Source organism: Botryllus schlosseri, chromosome 2 (genome assembly GCF_051294905.1).
Source record: "Botryllus schlosseri isolate E-star chromosome 2, Bs_hap1, whole genome shotgun sequence".
NCBI classification, from domain to species: domain Eukaryota; kingdom Metazoa; phylum Chordata; class Ascidiacea; order Stolidobranchia; family Styelidae; genus Botryllus; species Botryllus schlosseri.
The window spans coordinates 16,961,884-16,986,333 of NC_137237.1; the positions used below are offsets into that span (position 1 = coordinate 16,961,884).

The following is a 24,450-nucleotide window of genomic DNA, read 5'->3' on the forward strand; positions in this document are numbered from 1 at the left end:
TCTATGTCAATGGTTCCCAACCTTTTATTTGCAGTCGTGCCGCAATCTCCGATTTCAATATGTTCCGCGACCCACCTCTAAATTTGGCAAACACCCTCGTCAAGACCTTATTTATGAAGCCGATTACTGAAAATAGAACGGTCAGCTCCTTCGACAAACATACGGAGGCTGGACAGCACCTTCTCGAAGCCCGGAAAAAATGCGAACGACCCCCAGGTTGCATACCACGCTGCTCGATGAGCAAGTAACTAGTCCAACAGTTATAAATACATTCCGATCTCTCTGCACAATTAACAAATTCCAGTATATTTCAAGCATAAGATGAGCAATGATAAATTTTATTTTTCAACAACAAATAAACGTGATGTCTAACAATGCGATTATTCTGGTGGAGTATTGCTATACACATTAGTTATCTTTTTTGTGGCGTCATCAGGGATGACCCTACAGAAGTTACCCCTGGAACTGTATGTGACATTCCGTTCTACATCATGTATGACTGACGTACTGCATAATGTAGGCCTACATAACACAATGGTATTGGCATTTGGGGCCAACATATTCTTCAGATGAGTATAGTACATAGTTACATCAGTCAGTCAAAACTGTCTATAGATTAGATCTACAAAGGCCAATGTAAATCAGACGATTCATTTTGACGCTAATCATCATAGCTCCCAATGCGGTACAGGTAGACACTACACAATAAATTACAAGACGCTAACACTGCCAGTGAAACGGCAATAATATTTGGAAGAGATCTGATCATTCCACAATGAAGCATACGTTTACACTGCACACAATCGATCGACCTTCTGACTATTTCAAGCTCCAGAGTCACGTATTCAAGTCCGCACTGACCACGATCCTCTCCCTTGTGTCTGCTCATTTGTTATCCCAGCCTTGAAAGAATAAGAGCCTAGTTACAATGCGCTACGAAATAATCATGGTAAACACGATGATAACGATGTCATCGGTTTATCCGCTATTGTGGTCCATTACGCTAAGTTCATTTTTATGAAATATTTACACCGGAAATTTCAAACAAATCAAGGCTTCTGGAGTGTAACACCTGCAATATAATCTACTGGCTGCAAGGCCAGGAAGTCGCGAGGTACTTTATCGAGCACCGATGAAGACCTCGATCCTTTCCTGGCACGCAGCAGGCAATATTCAATTCAATATTCAATTTTCCCGTGTAGAATACGGCCATTAGGGTGGCGGTGAGACAACGTGAAGTTCCACAACTTCGACACCAATGGGTTTCAAGTTCTAGTCCGACCACGGTCGACCCAAAATTCCTACCGAAGTGTCGTAGACTTATCAGGTACCTCCTCGCAATCTGATTCGCGAAAGCGGTGTCTTACCGAAGCCTATAGATCGAAAGTGGGACGTGCTACAAGTAGTCAGATCAGGAGTATTAGTAAAGAATACCGGCCTGGCGTAATATGAATGTCCATGAATGTACCATGAATATAAAAAACACAAGCGACCATTATTGTAATGAAATAACCCATTTCTCAAAGGTGGTGGTAAATGACTAAATGAGATAATCACGCGAGCTTATTCCAAATGTCCCTGCTTCTTCGACCAACGGGGAACGATCAGTTGGTGAAACAGACAATAATATAAGAAAGGGATCATATCCCCATATGGAGTTACTCGCTCGTGCGCAATGCTTATGCTTACGCCGTCTGTGACTTTCTTACCAATTTTGTGAAATTATCTTGGCAGGCGTTTCGAATTCTCTCACACGTCGCTGGGCTGTCCAATCGGTAAGGTCCGCTGATTCCCGATTCCTCCCTTGCCGATTTTATACCATCTTTAATGGCACAAAATACGGAAGTTCCGAGTAGTAAAGGCGGCTCTCCAACGGCCTGCAGCAAACAAAGTTGTCAGGTTGATGATGTCCCTCATCGAAAACCCAGTAACAGAGGCCACATCAGCAATTATTTCAGTTTTCTCATCCCCTACTGCCCCCGGATAATGGACTATCCGTTTCTGGGAAATCACAAACCGAGACATATCAAGTTTTGCACAACATGTGACGCAACGTGGGTTTGAAAGTCCGACCCCAAATGAAATGACCTCTCCACGCACCACCTCCTCTACACACATACATATACACACAACGCTACAGTAAATATGCATGAAAGTATTCAATTTCAGTCGAGCCCACTACGTCAGTGGTTCTCAAACTGGTGGGCGCCCACCTTCGGGGGAGTGAGAGCATAGGGGGCGTGAAGCTGCGGTCAACTGAAAAAAAATTCCCTCCCTGCGCGATTTACCTCTAATTCATAGCTATTGCTCGGTGTATAGTCCGAATTTCATATTTGAGAATTCTCTCATCAACAGTCATAACCTTCCATGCCATCAAACTATCCGTTGGAATTGCTAGCATTCTGGTTGCCTTTTGTGATATGACGATAAGGGGCGCGCGAAATATTTCAGTATCATAAAGGGGGGCGTGTCTAAAATGTCTGAGAACCACTGCACTACATAGTTATTGAACCTACCCGAGCTGAGTACACTCCGACTTCGTTTGGTGAGTCTCGAAAGAAATGTATATTGAACTGGCGGGGAGTGTCACTGAGTGCCGGGATTTTGTAGGAACCAGGCCCCACTGTCAACAACCGACCCGATCCCGAATGTAATGGCTCTTCCATCGTCATCAAACCAACGCCTTGGGTGAAAGCACCTTCAACCTTGAAATTTCGGTCAATTTGTTTCGTTCTCATTTCGCATGGCGTCGACCTAAGTACCTGACCAATATCCAATGCTGGGTTGATACTTCTACCAACGTCGATTACGATATCTGCTCTGAGAATTGCATGGTGTCCGGTGAGGACATCTATTTCCACGATAGCCGCCGCAGACGCACACGTCTGGTACATGCTCCATTCACCGTAGTTTTTACCGGTTTTACGATCCCATGTCGTTCCTAAATGTGCTGTCTCTGGTGACCTATTCATAAAACAATAGTTGAAGTAGTAAGCATCACATCTCATCTCAGGAGTTCTCTGGAGGTCACACACACACTCAACTCATACACATGATTTTTGATGACTCCCACGTCATGGCCATCATTGGTTGCAGAGAGTTATGCCCCATCAGTATTCGAGTTATGACTGCTGTGGCGGTACGTCATGTGCAGTGACGTACGCAGGGGAGGTTAGAGTTCGAAATCGAAACCCCGTCCTTCCGAAATGTCAATTCTATATCTCCAATATTTATTGGCTCAGTAGCAATTAAGAAATTGGTATCACTTTGCCACTTTGTAGGCCTCGCATTTCTGAACTAGTATATGAAAGAACACAGCAGAAGCACTGATTTGCGATAAATATCGACTATAATGGTGTCGCTTAGTCTGAAAATCATATATTAATGGCTCTATCCTTTTAAAATTCTGTTGATGCACATTTTATTTTGTGCACCGGTGATCTATAGCAATGTAATCGATGTGAAGTTAGATGCGAAAGGTGGTAGTTTTTTGTTTATATGACCTGGGTTCCCCAGGTGTTAGGTATTCCCCCGGTTATTAATGGTTAAGAACCACTGTCTCAACACCATCTATATGCTTGATGGCTTCGGCTCCAAGAGATTGTGGATTCATTCATAAACACGAAGTCGAAGCGGCATATTGAGATTTATTGTCATCAATATATTCATATGCGTATATAGAAGGATGAAAATTGCAGGGGGATGATTTTTTTGATACTGGCAAAAGGCCTCATGAGATCATCAATATTCATCGTGAGTTCTTGACCTAATGAATACTGATGACATAACACTATACAAGTCAAACATTTGAAGAGGCATTGGCGACTGGCGCTCACCTCTTTGGATGAGGTAACCGAGTGACTTACTTGTAATGCCCGAACGCTGATAAATTGATACGATTTTCGTACGCTTTCTCCACGAGGCAGCGCCAGGTGATATTTGGATTCGCTATTCTCAGTGGTTTCAAGCGTTCCACGATTATTTCGCACGCATTCTGAAAAGTACAAGCTCCCTTCATCGCAACGTTACAGGTATAGGGTTGCATTTTAAACAAATATTGTTGTAAAAAATGCATCTAAAAAAATTGTTTTTTTCTAACGCTGTATAATTATGCCGTTATTGTGTAAATTCTTTCGAAAAAACATGTAGTATGATCCTACGGACGATTTACAGCAGATATAGTCGGCGTATATGATATCAAATGGTTCGAACTATCAATCAAGAGCAGATGCAATAAATTCTGCGCTCTGGAACATAACTTTTGGGTTGCCAGAAATCCTACCGTCGCTGCCGCAAAACAATTCTGAATTAAGCCTCAGCGTAGCGGAACGGAGCTGCAAAATCGGTCGTTGCCATTCCATGTTAACATTCGATATTGGAACCCTCGAAATAGTCGTCGGTTCAATAGTTGTAGCACGTAGATATGGATTATTATAGGGTATGGGTGTTCTGATGATATGATCACCGACCGTAAAAATTCTGCATAACGATGTAGTCCTGCTTAAAGATATTTTTGATCCGATTATGACAGGGGTCGGAAGCCTTTTTCGTCGAAGGAGCCATATTTACCCTACTTTTTCAATTTTCAATATCAATCTTTAATTGTGACCTCGTGAATAAAAAAAAACATAAAAAACGATAAAAAACATGTTTTAAACAAGGTCCATGGTTAAACATTTTTGTTTTAAATTCATTTTGTTTCAAGTGTAACCTTACATACAGGTATCTAACACAAATTTCAGTGTTGAGTTGGAAAAAACGGGGAAGGGGCAGGGGTACTTATAATGCGTCGTATGTATCATTTACTCGAGTTATTTCATATGCGATAGGGAGTCTTGATAAAAAGGAGTTTCGAGTTAATTAATCCCAAGTTGTTTAGGTCGGAATATTTGCTAAACAAAAGAAGCCTGAGTATAAAGACGTTCGGTACATCAGCCATCATTTCGACAGGCAGGCCACATTTAAATAAGGCGATGAGACCCCGGATCTTTCTAATAAGTTCCACGTCAATCATCTCCGATGGAATTGGTGACGCGAGACTAACAATTCGATAACGTACTACACATACGACGTATTATACGCATAGAGGTAAATTGCGCGAATCGCTAAAATGTCATGTTATCAAATTACCTTGACAGCCATTCCGTTCAAATCCGTACCAAGACTTGCAGCAGTCGCACTGGTGTTTGGAACTGTTGCGGTTGACGTCTCCATGATGTGTATCGAGTCTGTTGGAATGCCCAGAACCTTACTCGCTATCTGCAACAGGATGACAACTTGACAGAATCAGGGATGCCACTGGGATATCTCGGAAAAACCCAGATGTGGAGGTCAAATAAACCAAGAAAAACCCGTAACCTATATTTCACTCAAATATCGATAAGATAGCTGTAAAACTGGAACCCGACAGTCATCAATTACAGTAATAATGTCGTAGAAGCCTTTGATATTGAATCTCTAACAGTTCATACTATGCATTTTGCTCGGTTAACACTGCAATATGTTGTTTTCCTCTCGACTCATTGCTATGAAGCAATTGGTGCGGGGCGTCGATACCTGTTGGTGTATCAAATATATCATCACACTGCGAACGTTCGTAACAGTGCCATCCATTCCCTATTTCTGGGGCTGATTTTCGTGCATTTTCATTGACCTGGCCAGATTGAAAGTAATAGCTTTCAATGGATCAATCAAGAGACAATCACTTTGATCTGGGATAATTACACAGACCCATGTTTCGTCGAAAAAATAACTGCCAAATCATGAAATTCAGGGTATATTCGAATGCGCTGATAACCAAAGCCTCTGACGAAATTGCTGGGGGTGTCCAACTGTCTCTCCGAGTATCCATGTTGGAACTAAATATATTAACAATATGATATATTAGTCAGATCATCACCGGGTCTACCCATGTGCAATGTGCAATGTGCATACTATACAGTTACATACTGTTTACAATACACAACGAATTCGTGAGTGTGTGAGTGATACTAGCATCCAAGTCTTACAAATTTACAAATTGTTAGACAAATTGTAAGACAACGTTTCCAATGAGTCGCCCTATGAACATGACTTTCTGCAACCTGAAGGTTTCGATTCAATGAAACTCCACCGCATCACGCTGAGGCCCCTCATTTTAGTAATGAAACAGTCTCTCAATACTCGGCTGTTACAATAAAAGCGAAATCCATCGACAATGGCGAATACAAGTGCGTGCATTTTACGACATTGTGATCGTACTATTCTAATAAGAAATGTTCGATGGTAAAACTGACCCGACGAACATGATGTTGAAATAAACACAAATTTCAAGGACAAAAACCCAAAATCCCAGGTGATGCTAAAAAAAACAGATCTGGGTGGAAAACCTCAGCAGTGGCATGTCTGGACAGAATGCACAAGACCACATATGTGTCTATGAATACATTTGTTCACACGAATCGGTTTTCGCGATATTAATTCATAAATGTATACCTGTATCGTTTTTGTGTACAGTCCTTGACCCATTTCCATGCCACCATGAGACAGTAAGACGGATCCATCTGTGTAGACCAGTACTAGTGCTCCACTTTGTTCTAGTTGCGGCAAACCAAAACCGACAGTGAATTTCGAAGCAACGCAGGATATTCCACGCTTCTTCCACCTGTCGTCAATGGTTTCGATGTTAAAATATTTTGCAACGTCTTCCATCTGAGTACTGCACTGTATCTAGTCATTGCCAAACAATCAAACAGATAGCACAGGAGTACTATTCCGGCTTTCATTTTCATTTTACTTCATTGATTGTTTCATATCGATCACAGCCTGACCTGCACCGTTAAGTTTCTTGTTATCATTTCATTCGCCAATGTTATTTTCTTTTCTGTCGGACAAATCAATAAATATTTCTCTCTCCCCACTAAATATCAACGAGAACATTTTGCATCTTCGCTGACATCACCTCCGTCCGTACTTCTTGTGCTTACAACTATAAAGTTTGAGGGACGGAGTCTGACCGGAAATTTAGTGTTGCATGGCGATAGGTAGATAGTAGAGAGGGTGCGAAAGTGAGGTTCACGTTCGCGTTCTGTGTGTGAACCTCAGAAATTTAGAGGTTCACGTTCACAAACGAACCTCGGTAGGTTCTGCACTGTAAACCTTTTTCATATATTACAATTTTCACTTCATTATAACATCTTTGGCTGAAATTTATTGCATTTCAACTGTGGGCCACTCTATGCATGGCGTTGACAGCATAACAAAATCCACAATAAACGAGCATGCACCTTGACTTTCTCAAAAACTTTACTTGCTTTGTTGCAAAAGTTTGCTCGAAATATCCAGCTTTCCGTCTGTGAACATCTAGTGACTCTCTGCTGTGAGCTTGACCCGCAATCACACAACATCAAGAGCGAAATACACAACATGTAGTCATCGAATGATGCTTATTCAACTAATCAATGAAATTGATATCGTTGTTTAATGTAAAAAAAAATCTAGCAGGCGTATGGGGTCAATCTTGACTTCATATGCTTATTGTATCATAAAACCCGAATCCGTGTGATTGGGGTGTTGGCTACTGCTGTATCATTTGTAAATGGGGTAATATCGGTAGCAAGCATAGAAACCCGTTTCACACTCTGCTCAATATCAACGTAGCAGTACTCAGACGCCGACGCCGAATACATTGTCCGGTCTGGCCTAGACCGTTAAGGCGTAAGTTTATATTCCCTTGCAAGTCCTCGTCGAAATTGTTGGCAAAGCGACGGAAGATATTGATTCTATGGGATTATTCTATGATTTGGTTACCCCAGTTGATGCATTTGGCGACGTTTAAATCGTCAATATGTACTGCAGTATTGTGGCATTATGTGGCCCGAGTCGTCGCTCGTTATCGTGTACAATAATGTTGGCTATCACTTCACTGAAATGTAGGGTGGGAATTAGCAATATGACGTCACGTGACGTCATGAGGTTGACGTTCGCGTTCCCACAGAACCTTTCAAAAAAGTTTCACGTTCACACGATCCTGAACCTTTCAGAGGTTCACACCACTACTAAAACTACTACTACTATAACATTTAATATCGGCTGTTAGGATAAAATGTAAACTAGGTTGAATAAAATAATAAAAATAAAATAAAAATGTCCAAATTCGGTCATATCTTCAAAAATAGAGCCAATCTGCAAAAACCAATGCCATTTTCGATCTCAGTGCCCTCGATTTACCCTAAAATCGTTCTCACCTACCATGATGAATTTTTTTGTTGTTGTCCAGTGTAATAATAGTCTGTAACACGTAGCTATACAGTTACTCACGCATTTCAGCATGTTCGTGAGCGATGGAAGGTCTTTTTTTCGTGTATATTTAACTTTATATTCGTTATTTGATTCATTCACGCAGCTAGCAAAATGTAATGACTTCGGGTCATCACTCATACTTCGAAAGTTCGATGTGACTTGACTTGACTCGAGTCACCTTGGAAAATAGATTGACTTAACTTGACTCGAGTCAAAATTTGCAATGACTCGAGACGACCCGTGTCTCGAAGGTAGTGACTTGATCTCAACACTGATAGGTACATTCATTAGATTATTGCATATTCCGTTAATGTTATGGTTGGGTTTGTTTTTGTGCCGACAATATCTTATTTATTTATTTTGTTATAGTGCAGTAGCCTTGAGATGATGATATATTTTTCATACCCCCCTGAAAAAGGCCCATGGCCCCGGGTTGGGAATCTCGTGGCATGAGTCAATGTATTTTTATCTCGGAACAACACTCGAGCAGCAAACGAAAGTCGCAGTAACGTTCATCCGGCACAAGTGATTACTGTAAATTGTGTGCAATAACTAACATAAGCTTAATCTTATCTTTTAAACAGCATCAGTATCACAGCGAGCTGATAGCATCAAAGCTTCCGTGTGTAGTGCAACCTGTGATGGTATTTCAGTAATGTTTCACGAGCTGTCGGGGTGGCACCAACAATTGTGAGGTTACACAGCTGAAATAACTTGGTATTTCCGGGTGATTTGAAGCAGTGGTGCCACTCCTAGTGTTTTTACACTAAATTTAATGTATTTTGACTTGACCTAGTGTTCAGCTGTATTTTTTATCAAAATTTTGCAAATCTAGTATTTTTTCATGAAAAAATAGATTAAATGAAGACGTCATTCTGATGAGCTTTGCATAACATATGGTATCTGTCCAACACTTGCTCATTTAGCACAAGAACAAACCCAGAAGGTAAATTGCTTTGCTATGGAGCTCATTTCTACTACTGACGGTGTGAAGATCTTGAGATTAAATACAGGATTTTTGACACCTTTTATAAATATACAATGGCGATGCGGATACGTCCGGACTATATCATGTTCGCGAGTTCATGTTGAAGATTTTACCAAGCCATGACTGGCAGTTTGTTTATCTAATCGTCATGTCCTAGTACAGGTAAAGTTTGTATGACAACTTGACAACGACTGAGACAAAGCGGATTAACCGGCAACCTGACCATTGTTTTTATCCAAGCCTGAGACCGGTTTCTAACTCCCAAAAGCGAACCGATGATAGAAGCGAATATGATACCTTGCTCGATTTGCCCGGGCCCATTCGTGAATGAATAAATATTATGAGTAGCCCTGCGATATACACTCAGTTTTATATCCCTGGTGTTGCCAAGAATATAAATTACTTTAAGTTGCAATATTTGAATTAAAAACGGGCATGACATCATAACGCTGAAATAATTTTGCATGGGACAGCCTACAGTGATTTGGCTTCGATAATTTTATTTGACTAAAATGTCGGCTTTCTTCGATCCTTTGACTGTGGAAAACTAGAAAACGACTCATTGATATGTGGTTTGTGATGACGGCTCACCAATTTTTATATCGCTCACTCTGATTGGATCGAATGTCGTGGATATTATTTATATTCGTGAGAATCTGTTTAGAGCCGAAAAAATTGTAACTTTACTGTCAGGAAATAAAAAGTTATCAATATTGTATGTGAAAAAGATTTTAGAAAACCTGATGAATTTATCATTCAAGTCTTCTTGTAAATTCATTGGTGTTAATCAATGCACCCCGTCATATTTTTATGATTTATGCAATAGATTTGACCTAAATTTCAAAACTAGTGTATTTTTTGTCGATCCAGTGTTTTTAGTTGGTAAATCTAGTGTTTCATTTTTCACTGACCTTGAGTGCCAACACTGCTTTGAAGCATAGGCCAAATTGTGTAAAAACGCTCACATTTGGAATGAGGCTATCTGTTTCTACATCGCTAAATGCTCGTAATTATAGGCGATCTAGGTACATGGCAATGTTGGGATCAAGTCACTACCTTCGAGTCACGAGTCATTCCGAGTCATTGCACATTTTGACTCGAGTCAAGTCAAGTCAATCGATTTTCGAAGGTGACTCGAGTCAAGTCAAGTCACGAGTCAAGTCAAAATTCAAGTCAAGTTGCTTTTTTGAAGTATGAAGCATGATTACGTCATTGCATTTCGCTATGTGTCTGAATAACAGATTGATTGGTCATTGATTCTGAACCGATGAACGAATATAGAGTTAAATATACATGCAATAAGGGGCTATAGCACTCACTTATACGTAGAACTGTTAAACTACGTATGTAATTGCATAGCCTCATTTTATAGTTACCAGCCAAGATAGAGAATCGAGAAACGAATTGATAAAATGCAATACAGTACCCATGTATACATATTGATATGATATGCGCCAATGGTTGAGTAGTATATAAACTATATTCGATTTCAATTTCAGTAAAACAATAGGTTCAGTTAAGGTAAGAACAGAGAACAGAAATATATATTTTGCTATTAAATTACTTCACTACTAGTTTACGACAACGTAAGCTGTAGCTTCGATCACTTCGTTTGTGGTCATAGAAAATATTGGAGGCTCAGTAAAACGCACGATCATTGAATGATCGATCGCTCTCATGTGTTACACAAGTGTTTGGCGAACAATCCGAACATATGCAAGATAAGGTGATTTTTACTTGATGACTTGAAATTGACTCGTGAATTTTGCTCCGAGTCACGAGTCAATCCACGTTTCTGATACGCCGAGTCAAGTCAAGTCAAGTCATGTTAGCAAAGTGACCCGAGTCAAGTCAAGTCATACGAAAAAGGTGACTCGAGTCTGACTCGAGTCAAGTCATGACTCGAGTCATCCCAACACTGGTACATGGTATTCTGTGCAGATTCTGTAACGCACCTGTTGATTGCATTGAATTCATTGACCTCCCGTCTGTGTCGTTCGAAGTCGCTCCGTCTGACGCATTCTTCCCAGCAGTCTCTCAGAGTTATGCCGAACATAGCAGCGCCATAGATGACTGTGTCACCGTTTTTAAGCATGTTTTGGTAACGGATCTGGAAATTGAAGATAGCCACTGGACTGGATTGCGGCACAGCGAAGAAAAAGCGTTAAAAGCGAGCTTTCCGACGGTGTGGAAATGCAACGTCATCGGGTATATAGTATATAATTGGTTGTAAAATGATTGACTGTGAAGAAATTCAACCTGATGGATTGTAAATTGTAAGTCTAGTGGTTCGTGGAAATAACCTGTAGGGTGCAACAAGATACCTTTTCAGGTGACATGTCCAAGTGATAAGCAACGCGTGTAATCCAATCTTCAACAATAACGTTGGATTGTGGAGATCCAAATCCACGGAATGCGGTGTTCGAGACTATGTGCGTTCGACAGACGTGTCCGGTAATTTCCATGTTTGGGATTCTGAACCGCAGAAGGCCACGTTGATGAGATGTAGCTAAATGTACTTTTGTATTTCTTACTCGTAGCTGTTGTCGGACTGCAATACGGCCTTTTCCATTACTGATTCTGAGAGATCTAACGTGTTTCCTGCATTGTTGTAGTACCGAATTTCCAAAGCCTTGATACGTCCATCGTTGTTGTAACCTATCTGCGTGTATATAGTCGGAATCATAAGTCATATTCGCCATTGAAGTTGTGTATTTGTGGAGTGCCATGTAAAACTGAAGAACAGAGCACACTTTTACATAGATATAGATCAGTGGTTCTTGACCTTTACGAACATGGCGAACACTTATGCTATAATCTGCAAGCCTTCAGAATCACAAAAACCTACCAAATTACACATCTAATACATTACTATCGAATACTGGAGCACAGAATGAACTGTGCAGTGTGCACCAACAACAGTGTTCCAGGGACACCACCATTAGAACATGATTTTCATACACCAACGAAGATTAGAATGGATATTCACTGCAAATCAGTGTGACTTTAGGCGCGTCTTCGTTTGAAGCCTGGTTAAGAACCACGGATCTGTATATTGTATACACACAACACATGTATATTGTATACACACAACACATGCATACAACACACACCCACAAACAAATACCATGCATACATTAAGAAATACGAATCCACCAACCTTGTAACGCCCTAAAAATGGATGCCTTCCTCCAGTACTCAGCATGTCATGCTGTCGCGTCAGCACACAGCGCACAGGTCTGCCAAGCCTGCAATGGTATAAAACACTACAGCAACAAGCTGATCTATCCCTCTATATATTTACGTATCCTCCTTTATTTGTATGTATGATTTACCCAGAGTATATTTGCGTTTCGTGTTTCCCTACCGCATTTGCATGTCATAGAACCATGTGACATATACCCAGGCCATATCTATTCTCCCTGCATCACAACATCCGGGACGTAGAAAGTGACGTAGCGAGAAAAAAATTGGAGGTGCTGTCATGTTGATGCGCCACTACACACACTGTACAATGCAACACACAATCCACAATGCGAGGTAATGCACCAGTAATGCCTCTCAATATGCCATCATTTCCAACTTTATGTCCTATACAGCAGCGTAACAGATGTAACAGGAGTCAACATAAATCTACGACACTTCATTGCGTGCTGCGTTACTGCCAAGAATCGAACCGGGGATTCTGGCGTCGATGGCAGTGGATTTTACTATAACGCTAACCTTCCCACAATTGACCAATTTGTGACCAATTTGTTTGTATTAACTATAGCTAACTGACTACGTAACAAGCCTCCGTAGTAGAGCGGATACGATTACACCATTAGAAGTGGCACAAGCACCGTCGTTAACGATGAGGTCATCAATGAGGATATCCCTTAGCATAAGAAACATGAAATTTGCGCTCATTATTTATATGCGAAGGTGAAACATCTGTTTACGACTGTGCACACGAATGTGAAATTAGCTAATATCCTCTCAATTTCTCGTTAAAATTGCCATAACATGTTACTTTTTAGCGGCAATCGCAGCCGGACACGCTACTTTCGACGCCCTCGACTCCTTTCCGCCGAATCCGCCTCCAATTCGCTTCACTTTCACCAATACCCGGTTTCTCGGCACACCAAGACAGGTGGAAATCTAATGGAAAGAAGTAGGAATCATTTACGGCATGGAGCTATACCAGCAACCCGTTTGTTACCGTTTTCTGCAATGCCGTGACGTCTTGCGTTGAGCTCCACACCTCCATTTCGCTCTCGCCATCTCTCGGTATGGCAATGCAGCAATGGGTCTCCAAATAAAAATGATCCTGCCCGCCAACCCTGTGTATAATTCGTCACAGAGAAAGTATTAAACATTTCGCAATTCTGGTATAGGGCCAAATTCCGAATACCTTACTTCTCCGTCTGTCACGTGATCACAATGCTTGAATCCGTCGCCGATGTCACCCTTGGCAAGTTTCATAATAGCATAGTAGGAATCATGTTCGATTGCGTCCTGCAATATAAATATAAGTATATGTTTAGAACTAATGATCCAAAGTAATTCAAAGATGAGCAACCTCGATGGTAATAATTGCCGGTTCCAAATCTTCATATTCAATTGACACCAGCCCAGTCGCCTTGAATGCATTTTCTTGCGTATCCGCAACGATTCCCCCGATCACATGACCATAGCACGTGACCTATGAGCACATAATTTGCCAGCAACCAGTATATGTATGTTTAGATGCTGAGAAAGAAGTCTATTTACAATGCCATCGGCAAAAGTGTTCTCGTCTTCACCATCCATCACGTTTTCCCCCATCACGTCGTTGACACTTATGAAATCAACCACTCCCGGTAACTGTAAAGCAGCTTTCGCGTCCACGGATATAATTTTGGCATGCGCTCTCGTACTATATACCAACACCATGTTCAGCTCGCCTACAACGGTGGCGATCTTGATAATATGTATTCAGCAAGCACAGGCGATTTCGGCAAATAGCCTACCTTCAATTGGTGTAATGTCATCTAGATACTCTGCTTCGCCAGTTACTTGCTTCAGTCCCGATGTATGCGGTACGCTGTGACCGACTGTATCGGTTCCTGCGTGGTCCGGCTGAGGCTGTAATAAAGGATTTCGTCGAACCATCACTGTTGAAAAGCAACGTACAGCAAATGAACGCTGATCTAAACCTCTTGCCACGTCCGTTCACTCGTAAATGGCTGATCTTCGACTGAAAGATGTTGACAGATGGCTTTACTGAGGATAACGTTGTTTTCCTGTACAGTATTGTGATGTTAGTTACATATATTTCATTGACATTAACAGCTGTCGGATAAATTTTCAGGGGCACAGCTTTGAAGGAAGCAAAGCTAAGTTTAATTGATTCATGATCATGACCCACTGTACTGACAATGACTATGATTGGGTCTGTGCAGTACACAGAAATTGACAAAATTTGATGAAAAAAAAAACCATTTTGCAATCCTCTATTTAGTCTCTATGCACCTGTGAGGTGTCAAAAATATCGCGGTTCTGAGATACTTTGAACAGAAGACAATTTGAGCATATGCGATTTTACAGAACCGAGTTTCTGATTATCGATAGACAGAATATTTGAGGTAATGAATCAGTAAAACGCCACAAATATGTTGCTACTGTTTACTACAGTTATTAACTGATTGGTATAACCTCCAGTTATACTTACCCCAACCACATTGCGCTCCACCAGGCGAGCAAAAGTATGGTGATAGAATTTGAAGAAGAAGCTAGTCACCAAGGTTCTTCTATACTCCACCATGCCTCCCGGAGCAGAAAGTGCTAATTCCATCTCGTCGTTTAGCCATTGACACACGTTGTTGAGCAATGTCTTATCCCACATTCTGAAGAAAAATTATATTGCCTGGGTTTATGCCAAATGGCCCCGATGCAAGAAATTGCTATATGACGGATCTGTATACTTTTGTACTGTTACCGTGGTTGTAATGACTCGATTTGACTCCAGTTATATCCTTGAATATGGAAAGTGACTTGTTGTTGATATCGGCAGTCACCATGTATTGCACGGCAATTCCAGTTCCGGGATACTAACCCACGCCACGACCAGTTGAACACTGTGCCACTATAGTGCCATTGTGCAAGCCGCAGCCGCGACACAGTATGGTCCACAGTTTTATCGATTTAAATCAAGTCGCTGGGTGCAACGTTGTTGAATGATGATTCACTGATTTGATAATAATTAACCCGTAGCTCATCGAATATCACATGATATCCCTGATAACTATCGAATCAGAACGTAAATGACTACTATGGAGTCCGACTACGGAGTTTACTGTTCACTTCGCACTAGAGGATATCGTCTTCCAGTACAATTGATGGCATGGGTACATGAGCGGAAAACGGGTCATATACGGACACCTGTTTCTAAGCAGCTTCATATTTCAAAGTGCTATCGAAAATCACTTGGACTCGGGCTCGAAATTGACCTCTCATATTATGACTTCGACTCGCACAGTTACTTGATGACAAAACCAAAATGACTCGACTTGACCCAGTCAGAAGTTGAATTTATCGAACGACTTATGACGCTAAACCTCTTGACTTGGTTACAGCCAGCATGTTTCACACATCCATATTGTTGATGACACGAAATATCTATTCGAGTAAGCCTGCTATATATGCGATGATCATACTCACTAACTATGCAAATTCAGTGACGGTATACCTGCCCACTGCTTTGTCCATCGTCTTCTTTGCCATTTTCGTTACAGCGGCCATTCCCCCGAACGCCATTGACATTTTCTTCACAACGCTGGTTCCCGGATTGAACGTGACCAGCATGGCGGAATTGACGATGGCAATGTCGTCTTCTTTCCGCTTAGATTGTTTGTACGCCTCCATGATGTCATCCTGGTGACAGGGAGATCAGATCATCAGGCCAACTATATCTTCTAATCTGCTCAAATTTGAGGTAAACTATTGGCAATCAATTTGAAGACTTGATTGTCAAAGTCAATACTTTTGGAGAGGAGACGGGACAGGGCAATTTTCTTTTACAATCAATCCAATACTTTTTAAAATATCTCATACAGTTGAAAGAGTTGAAGTGGGTGATGCTAGTTGCATAAATACTGCAACTGCGATAGTCGTCAAGTGCAATTGAGGATATCGATATATGATCTGTTTTATAGGCTTCATATTTCGAAATGTTACCGGAAACACTCATCAAATAGATTGAGACTGTTTCATTAATTATTAATAGGACTACCGGGGCCTACGATACTAAGTATCGTAGGCCCCGGGACTACATTGTAACGATACACGATTTATCACCTATAACTCCGTATAGCAGTGGTCGGGAACCTATGGCTCGCGAGCCATATATGGCTCTTTTGGGTATAAGATATGGCTCTTTGCCAAATATATATTTTTGTGTTGAATTGATCAATATTGCAAAGAGTAGTTGGTAAATGTTAATCTCGGCCAAAATAATTATTCTCGTGGCAGTACAAACATGTCTTTGAGAGGTAAAGACAATGTTGTCTTCAAGTTTAGGGGCTCTCTTTAGGACCCTCTCTTTTCAAAATCATCAAATTTAAGTTACTGTCACGCCGGCGACCAATATCACTCGCGAATTCTATGTACCCGACTCGAACTCTTGAATTGTGCGATACGTTGATTAATCAAGGAGCATAGCAGACACGGCAGCGCCCATTTCAAAACGCAGTTTTCAAATACGCATTGTCTTCCTGATCTAAGTCGCAAAATGAACTGTTGTGAATGTGACAATTACAAACTCGAATTACACACAACGTCATAGCTATCCACGTTCTTGATCGGTAAGTATAGCTCTGTGTAGTACCGGCGATAAAATGTAGGCGTGTTTCTCAACGTTATGTTACCGCCGAATACTTTAAGAAGTCGATAAATATATAGATTTTCGTAATCAGTGTGACAGTCACATTCGATTAATATCAGTTGAAATAAATTCTAATCTACATATGAATTGCGTTATCAAGGGTGAGACTTGGCCCGTCTTTTCTATATCTCTCGTTTTGACCTTTATTTCCGAACAATAAATACCAGATTTTACTCAGAAAATATGTCGCACACGAGGAATCCCATGTAGTGAGTTCGAATAAGTGCTACCATGACGTCACGAATTTTCAATTGTGACGTAACAGTTGATTGGCATGTATGACTCTTTGGGAGTTGAGGTGGAAAATATAGGGCCATTATGGCTCTTCGGACAAAAAAGGTTCCCGATCACTGCCGTATAGGGTGATATATTCTTGTGCAGATTGTTACGAATTATGAAATTTTGTTCGTATCAACAATTCATTGAAAAAATGGCGTCACTCCATCGCCGTGCCGAGATCTTTCACCATCGCCAATAATTTGTTTTGTGGTCAGACAACTCTGACAACAATACTTCGTATGCAGATCAGAGCCATCAACTGACCTGCGATAGAAAGGGAAGGGAGATACTGATCAACACTTCTTCCGGTTTGGCGATCGTCCTTCTATATCCGCTGAAGAACGTATCGTCCATCACAATTTCTCGACGCCCGCCGTTTAGGGATTCAAAGGTCAGCTTCGCTCCACAAGCCATTAGTATCGGATTCAAATCGGAAATTGGACTTCCAGTCATTATATTTCCACCAAGACACTGAAAGAATGGTGTTTCTAAGCAGTAGCCAAAGTCATACATAGTACATATCATTTACTGCGACATTTCGGATTTGAGCTCCAGCAAACACCTTGAGCATCTTCAAAATGGCCTCAAAAGTCTGTACCGACTCTTGTGACTTCTTCGCACAAAGTTTCAGAAGGCAATTCTCTAGTTTGGATAAACTGCATGATGCGCCGATCATAATGCCTGCATAAATAAATTATCCCTGCTGTTTAAAGATTTCCAATAGAACGCTAAATCCTGAGCGGGGTGTCACAGCACATTTGTAACAGGCACTGAGACTCTTCTCAATGCAGTAGCGTCACACTGAAGTTGACCGCGGAATGCATAGTCATGAGGGTTAGTTTCAACTGGCCAAATATCGTGCAGGTGTACAGTTTAATGTAACCATGTCGACATATGACAATATCTCATGAACATTATACATGTTTTAGAGCACTCCTCATACCATTAGCCTCATTTGAAACCGATAAATTTTTTTGGTGGTATTGAGACCTACAGTTGAGAAGCCATTTCCTATATGAGATATACCCTATTCTTTTGGTTCTGGTATAAATGATCGATTGTTATAGCAGAGTTTTAGCGAGCGAGAACGTTTTGAGTGGCCCGTGCGGTCATTCTCGAAATCAGGTATATTATCAAAAATTAAATTACCCAGGTAATTATTATGAACTTGCAAGGCCAACCAAAAATTTGATTAGCCTGACCGCGAAATTTGGGATGTTGGTGACTACGATATACGCCCCGACGCATTTACGTAGCCAGGGGCCAACCACATTTTCGTAGATCATCTTATACGACAATAAAGTAGAATATTTCATGGCAGATTCATTCGAGTTGAAATTTTCGCGCTTCGCGCGGCTAGGACATGTATGCACACTGAGTTTTCATGACATAATTGTTATCAATTTTGATGCGTATGGTAAGATAAGTGCTGGTCACCACTGCCGTGTATAGTAACCATAATAACACCAAAGTGGCTAACATGCGATTCATTCCTACCACTTAGATATAGTCGATCCTTTCAGGGTCGTTATTCTAACAACGGCAGAGTGGACTCGTGATATTTCATTACTCAATAATTCAGTTGCATCAGATTTATCATTATTTATCGAATTCGTGCGAATTTGCTAAAGAGCTTCATTCAATGTATACCGATAGCTGTTTCCGTTATCTCAAATAGCTCTCGAACGTTGACAGGATGGATTAGGTGTGCGTAAGATCTTCCAATCACATTCATCTCAATCCCAATCTCCGTGTTACCAACAACGATTTTTGCATCTGGCTTGCTTGTCTTCAGAAATAGTAACTCGCGAAGATCTGCGGGCTGATACCACGTGACATTTTTTCCCGCGAATGTTACAGAGTCGGGAATTCCATCGTGATCAACCTGCGAATATCACTCTTTCAAAATTTAAATTTACACATTGTAAACGACGTTTTGTCCAGAATAGTGTCCATTTCCAAAATAGCCAGAGAATGACTCTCGATTTGTTCGAAATTACATTTTCGATTTTTTTTCTGACCATTTACTGAAAATAATATAAACGAGCGACTATTTAGTTGGTAAGGCGCTTCACTCTTGAAAATGAAGACATGGACTATTCCAAAATTCTACTTCATATTAATCATCTTCTACAATTGCGTGCTTAATTATAGTTGTAACGAAATCTGTGCTGGAATGCTCGATTCCACTGGCAGTCCGTTCCGATAAACCTACCCGCAGCGTCGGCGGAAAAATTGGCTCCTGAGTAGTATCGTACGGGTTCAATGTCGGCGAGCAGTTCCCTGCGAAGTGTGATACCAGTAAGGAAGTGTTTGAAATGCATTTAAAACACGGATGTTTAAAACAGTGCCTCTATTTAAAGCATGTAATTTTTCGTTGTTTTTATTTTATCAGTGACCTCCTATATATACCAAAAAACATAAAATGATAATATATGCTTGTATTTAAGAAATATTTACACTTGAAAGATTTACCAAGAGCTATCTATGCTCGGCAGACTGAGCTGCGTTGAACAGCAATTGTTTGACTTCCGTACAGACCCTTCACTGCTATCCATAAACACGTTATCTTACAACTTGACCGGATTTACAAAATCAATAATAGTGTAGGCTCTATTCAAAATTTGTCGTGTGGACGATTTTATGAGAACGAAGGTGCATCAGCATGCGGTGAGGGTAATTCCATGAACTGGTATCGAAAATAGGTACGCTTCGCTGGTTTTAGTTATCGAGAAGCAGGATTATTTTTGGCATACGCCTACACTACTAAAAGTAGCATATTTTTGATATTTGTCGGATTTTATTTTTGGCAGTTTTGGCATCGCTCGCATTCTCTAATATACAACAAAAATCATCTTCAAGACGTAAGACGTTCTCAAAGACATAACGGTTCGATTACGCTGCATTTGAATTAGATGTCTTCGAGATATTTCTTGAGAAGCTGATAACACGACAAAGCATTTCTAATTTAAAACCGCCGAAGATATTTACACCTCGTCATACTCCTGCTGGGAACAGAACTAATTTAAAGACAATTTGGATCGGTATGAAGATTTTTTCATCGTTGTTTTTCCTCGCTTTAGACTTGACGGTGTAACTTCATAGCAGTGGTTATTATGAACCTTTGACCGCGACCCAAGTATGAGTATCATTGGCATCTCGCGACCCGAGCCTCACACATCGAAATGAAAGCATTTTGTCTGCTAGCATGCTACGTTTTAAGGGCATGTATGAAACATAAGAGAAGCTGCGGACAACTGGTGAACGCAACGAAGTTTTATGGAACATGTGTGAAGCAGGGGATTTCAAATCAGGTTGATGAATTATTTTCCTCTGCGGATCGATGTGCACATTTGCACGCATATTTGGAGGACGGGGCTATTTGGTGCCGACCATTTCGAGAACCTGGCCTGGCCAACCAGCGACGGTCGGTATGTGCCAAGGTTTCATCGCCCACGATCTTTTGGGCAACGACCCAGCCGTATGTTGGCCAAACATTCATGTCTTCAGGTGTCCCAGGGCGGAAAAGCGATCTAGTGGGATCAAACCAATTTGTGCAATACAAGGTTATGATGCACATTTTCGTGATCAAGCCATATTGTCGTAACCAGTTTTCGGACTCATTGATTATTATAGAACCCAGCACAGTGACTTTGGATAACATTTTGAGAAACACTGGTTTAAAACATTGTTCAAAACACCTCTAAAACATTAATGCAATTAGTTTTGAATGCAACCCTAGGCACAAGGCTACAAAGGCGACAAGTAAATCTACGATTCGAACAACTCACAACAACTCACCGTTACTGATTTCCTTGGACTGCTGGTTCTTGCAACACTGCTCCCCCCTATCACACGTGAATGTCTGGAAGGCTGCAGTAAGTCAAAAAGTAACGATCGATTGCAATTTGACAATACCCAGCAGACATGCGCAGAGCCTACAAACCTGATATTATCGACCTATATCCAGTGCACCGGCACAAATTCCCTTGCAAGCAAGTCTCCATTTCTTTGAATGTTGGGGCCATGTTATTGCGCAAAAGGGTGTACATTGACATCACGAATCCTGGAGTGCAAAAACCGCACTGCGACCCGTGGTGAGCGGCGAGGCGTTCTTGAACTTGGTGCAACTTTGTCTTTGTGCTTCCGATTCCTTCTACTGTTGTGACAGCGCACTTGTGGACCGACACGACGGACGCGAGGCATGCATTTACAGCAAAGTGCCTTTTGAAGTGTAAATGTTTGAGATAAAGTCATGGTGTAAGCCAGTAAATAGCGTCAATGAACAGGGAGATTTTATTTACTGTCATAGGCGAAGGCAATATAAATGCTGGTTTTATTCAATATATAATTTCGGCCACCAACAAAGCATCATAATCTTTGTTTTCATAAATTCACCATTGCTTTATTTTCTGTCGCATTCTACAACTGCACGATTTGATGCCAGTTCAAAAGTCATACAGGTATATTCGTTTACAGGTATTTCTAGAACTGACGCAGATTTCCACATATCTATGTTCATTGCGCGCTATTCTGCACATTATGCAAATTTGAAATTCGCGAGGTCGTTACGCTGAATTTTATGGGATTAAATACGCGAGACTTGTTGCAGATTTCCGAGTAATATTGCAGCAATGCAGTGCAAACTAGCCGAGTATGAAATCAAATTGATTCATGGGATTGCTCGCAGTAACACGCTTTTGTATCTATAGATGACGTTCGACCACAAACCCAACCTCACAGACTTTGCGTTTTTGTCCCATTTCGAAACCATGACCGTACATGCTCCGCATCCTCCTTCGCCACAGCCGAGTTTGCTTCCAGTTAGTCTTACTAAACATGACAACGTGAACGCAACAATGTCAAATCTCGATAGAACACAGGCTCTCAATCAGCAACTTACGTTTCTTTCGAATATAAGTCAGAAGAGTAGTTTCTGGGTCTGGGCTTTCTTCAACCACCTGTTGCCAGAATACACATAGATTGACGGTAAATACTTCGTATGTGGAACGTACTCGAGATTCAGAAGCGATGCCGCATGTATTGTGGCGCAACACAGGGAAGACTACAGTAGACACGTATCCAATTACCGGGATTAGCACCAGGTGGGCGTTTGCGAGCGCAAGTGTATGCGAGAGTGTGCGCGACGCGTCAAATGTGAGAATGCATACGCGTCAAATATGCGGGCAAAGGCTTCAGCGAAGAACTCAGACTTTCAGACGAATTCTTGAATTTGGGAAGCGAGTAATAACTTGGAGCGATAGTTATGGGTCTGTTTTTGTTAAATGGACTGTTCCTTCATAGCAAAATCTTCGACAATTTGTCCTTACTAACCTTTCGTCCATTGATGAAAAATGTAAGAGCCACACGATCTTTCATCTTTGCAGCAGGTTGCCTAATCGCCAACTGGAACCGCAATAGCCCTACAGTAAAGTTACTTTCCCGGAGTGACCTATAATGAAAATAATATTATACCATGTCCATGGTGAATATATAAGTCGCCTGCACAGACTTGTATATAGAATGGCTAGTGGTAATATAGAACAAGCGCTTCAATATCTAACATAAAGTAATAATTGATCTTTCCCGTGGAATTCTATATAAGAATCCGGAAGTTATATATATAAATGGCCCTGCGGGAAAATAACCCTGTTATCACTAGTGGATATTGCAGGAACCAGGACCCCTATCACATTCAAAACAATCCAATTCGAATATGAAAAAGCCGATGAAATCCCTGGTACATATACAGTACATCGATTCCAGAATCCTACGCAAATTACACATTTTATGTTTATGTTTAGGTATATTAGAACATGCATTACAAAGGGCATGAGGGTCTCCACCTAGGGTCCGTGTATACTCCAGCATAGTCATATTTATACATATACATAGCAGGGGTCGGGAACCTATGGCTCTTTTGGGTAAAAGATATTGCTCTTCGCCAAATCGTCATTTGTTTACTTAATTTATCAATAACTTGGTGGTAAATTTTCATTCTCGTGCCAGTATAAACCTGTCTGTGCGAGGTCAATACAGTGGCGTATACAGGTTACGGGTCGCACCACGCCCTTTGCAAAATCCTCAAATTCAAGTTGCTGACGCGCCGGCTACCAATATCATTCGCGAATTCGATGCACCCGCCTCGAAATCTTGGATCGTACGATACGTTGATTGATCAAAGAGAATAGCAGACAAGGTGATGCCTGTATGACAATGCAGTTTTCAAATACACATTGCGTTCCTGATCTACGGCGAGAAAAGAACTGCCAGGGAAGTGAATGTCACAATTACGAATTCAAATTACATAAAACGCTATATCTATCCACGTTCTTGATTGGTAAGTAGCTTTTGTAGTACCGCCGTTAAAATGTAGGCGTAAAACGCAACGATATGTTACCGCAGAATACTTTGAAAATTGAGAAGTCGATCAATATGCAGATTTCCGGAGTAAGTGCGACAATCACATTCGAATGATATCATTTGTTAGAAATTGTAAACTATTTACAGTGAATTGCGCTACAATAGTAGAGGCTTGGCCCGGCTGTAGCTTACCTACGCCTTGGCTCTCCTTTCGCGTTTTTTTCGAACAAACGACATGCGATTGCGTGATTTTGAGAGTAAAAATGCTTAGAATCTATAGTCATTCATAAACATCGATAGAAATACGAATAATCATTGAAGGTTACACAATTTCATTCAATTCACTCATCGTGGCGACAGGTGAAGCACTGCCTCACTTTCACACCTTACAGTGGGTATGTACTGCTGAAGTGATCATGTTTGGCTCCACTTATACGCATGTGACCATGGGTATTCGCATTTAAACAATTATCAACCAGACTACACAGCCATCGGTAATACCATGCAACACCAAAAGACGCAATAACTGTAAGGAGCGTGTAAATATTAGATTCGTGCCTTACTCTTGTCTACATCTGTTGGAATTCTATATGTTATTTGTCTTGGGCCTCGAAAAATCATATGCTTGTCACTCAGA

The 24,450-nt window shown here is 41.0% G+C and overlaps 1 protein-coding gene across 1 annotated transcript; it reads right to left on the reverse strand.

The window, feature by feature from the left end:
• Positions 1-317: 317 nt before the first annotated feature.
• On the reverse strand, positions 318-24,450 carry LOC145433869 (xanthine dehydrogenase/oxidase-like). Its single transcript, XM_080311123.1, has 29 exons — positions 22,785-24,450; positions 22,354-22,411; positions 22,187-22,283; positions 21,397-21,674; positions 21,252-21,323; positions 19,666-19,733; positions 19,101-19,335; positions 17,980-18,131; positions 17,715-17,921; positions 15,978-16,162; positions 14,961-15,135; positions 14,446-14,532; positions 14,260-14,374; positions 14,021-14,193; positions 13,830-13,952; positions 13,662-13,765; positions 13,470-13,590; positions 13,281-13,408; positions 12,429-12,516; positions 11,803-11,930; positions 11,593-11,743; positions 11,224-11,378; positions 6,475-6,643; positions 5,131-5,259; positions 3,867-3,994; positions 2,763-2,964; positions 2,517-2,705; positions 1,710-1,877; positions 318-902 (listed from the first exon to the last, which is right to left on the reverse strand). The coding sequence occupies exons 1-29, from the start codon at positions 22,827-22,829 to the stop codon at positions 846-848; spliced, it is 3,987 nt and encodes a 1,328-aa protein (XP_080167249.1). The 5' UTR covers positions 22,830-24,450; the 3' UTR covers positions 318-845.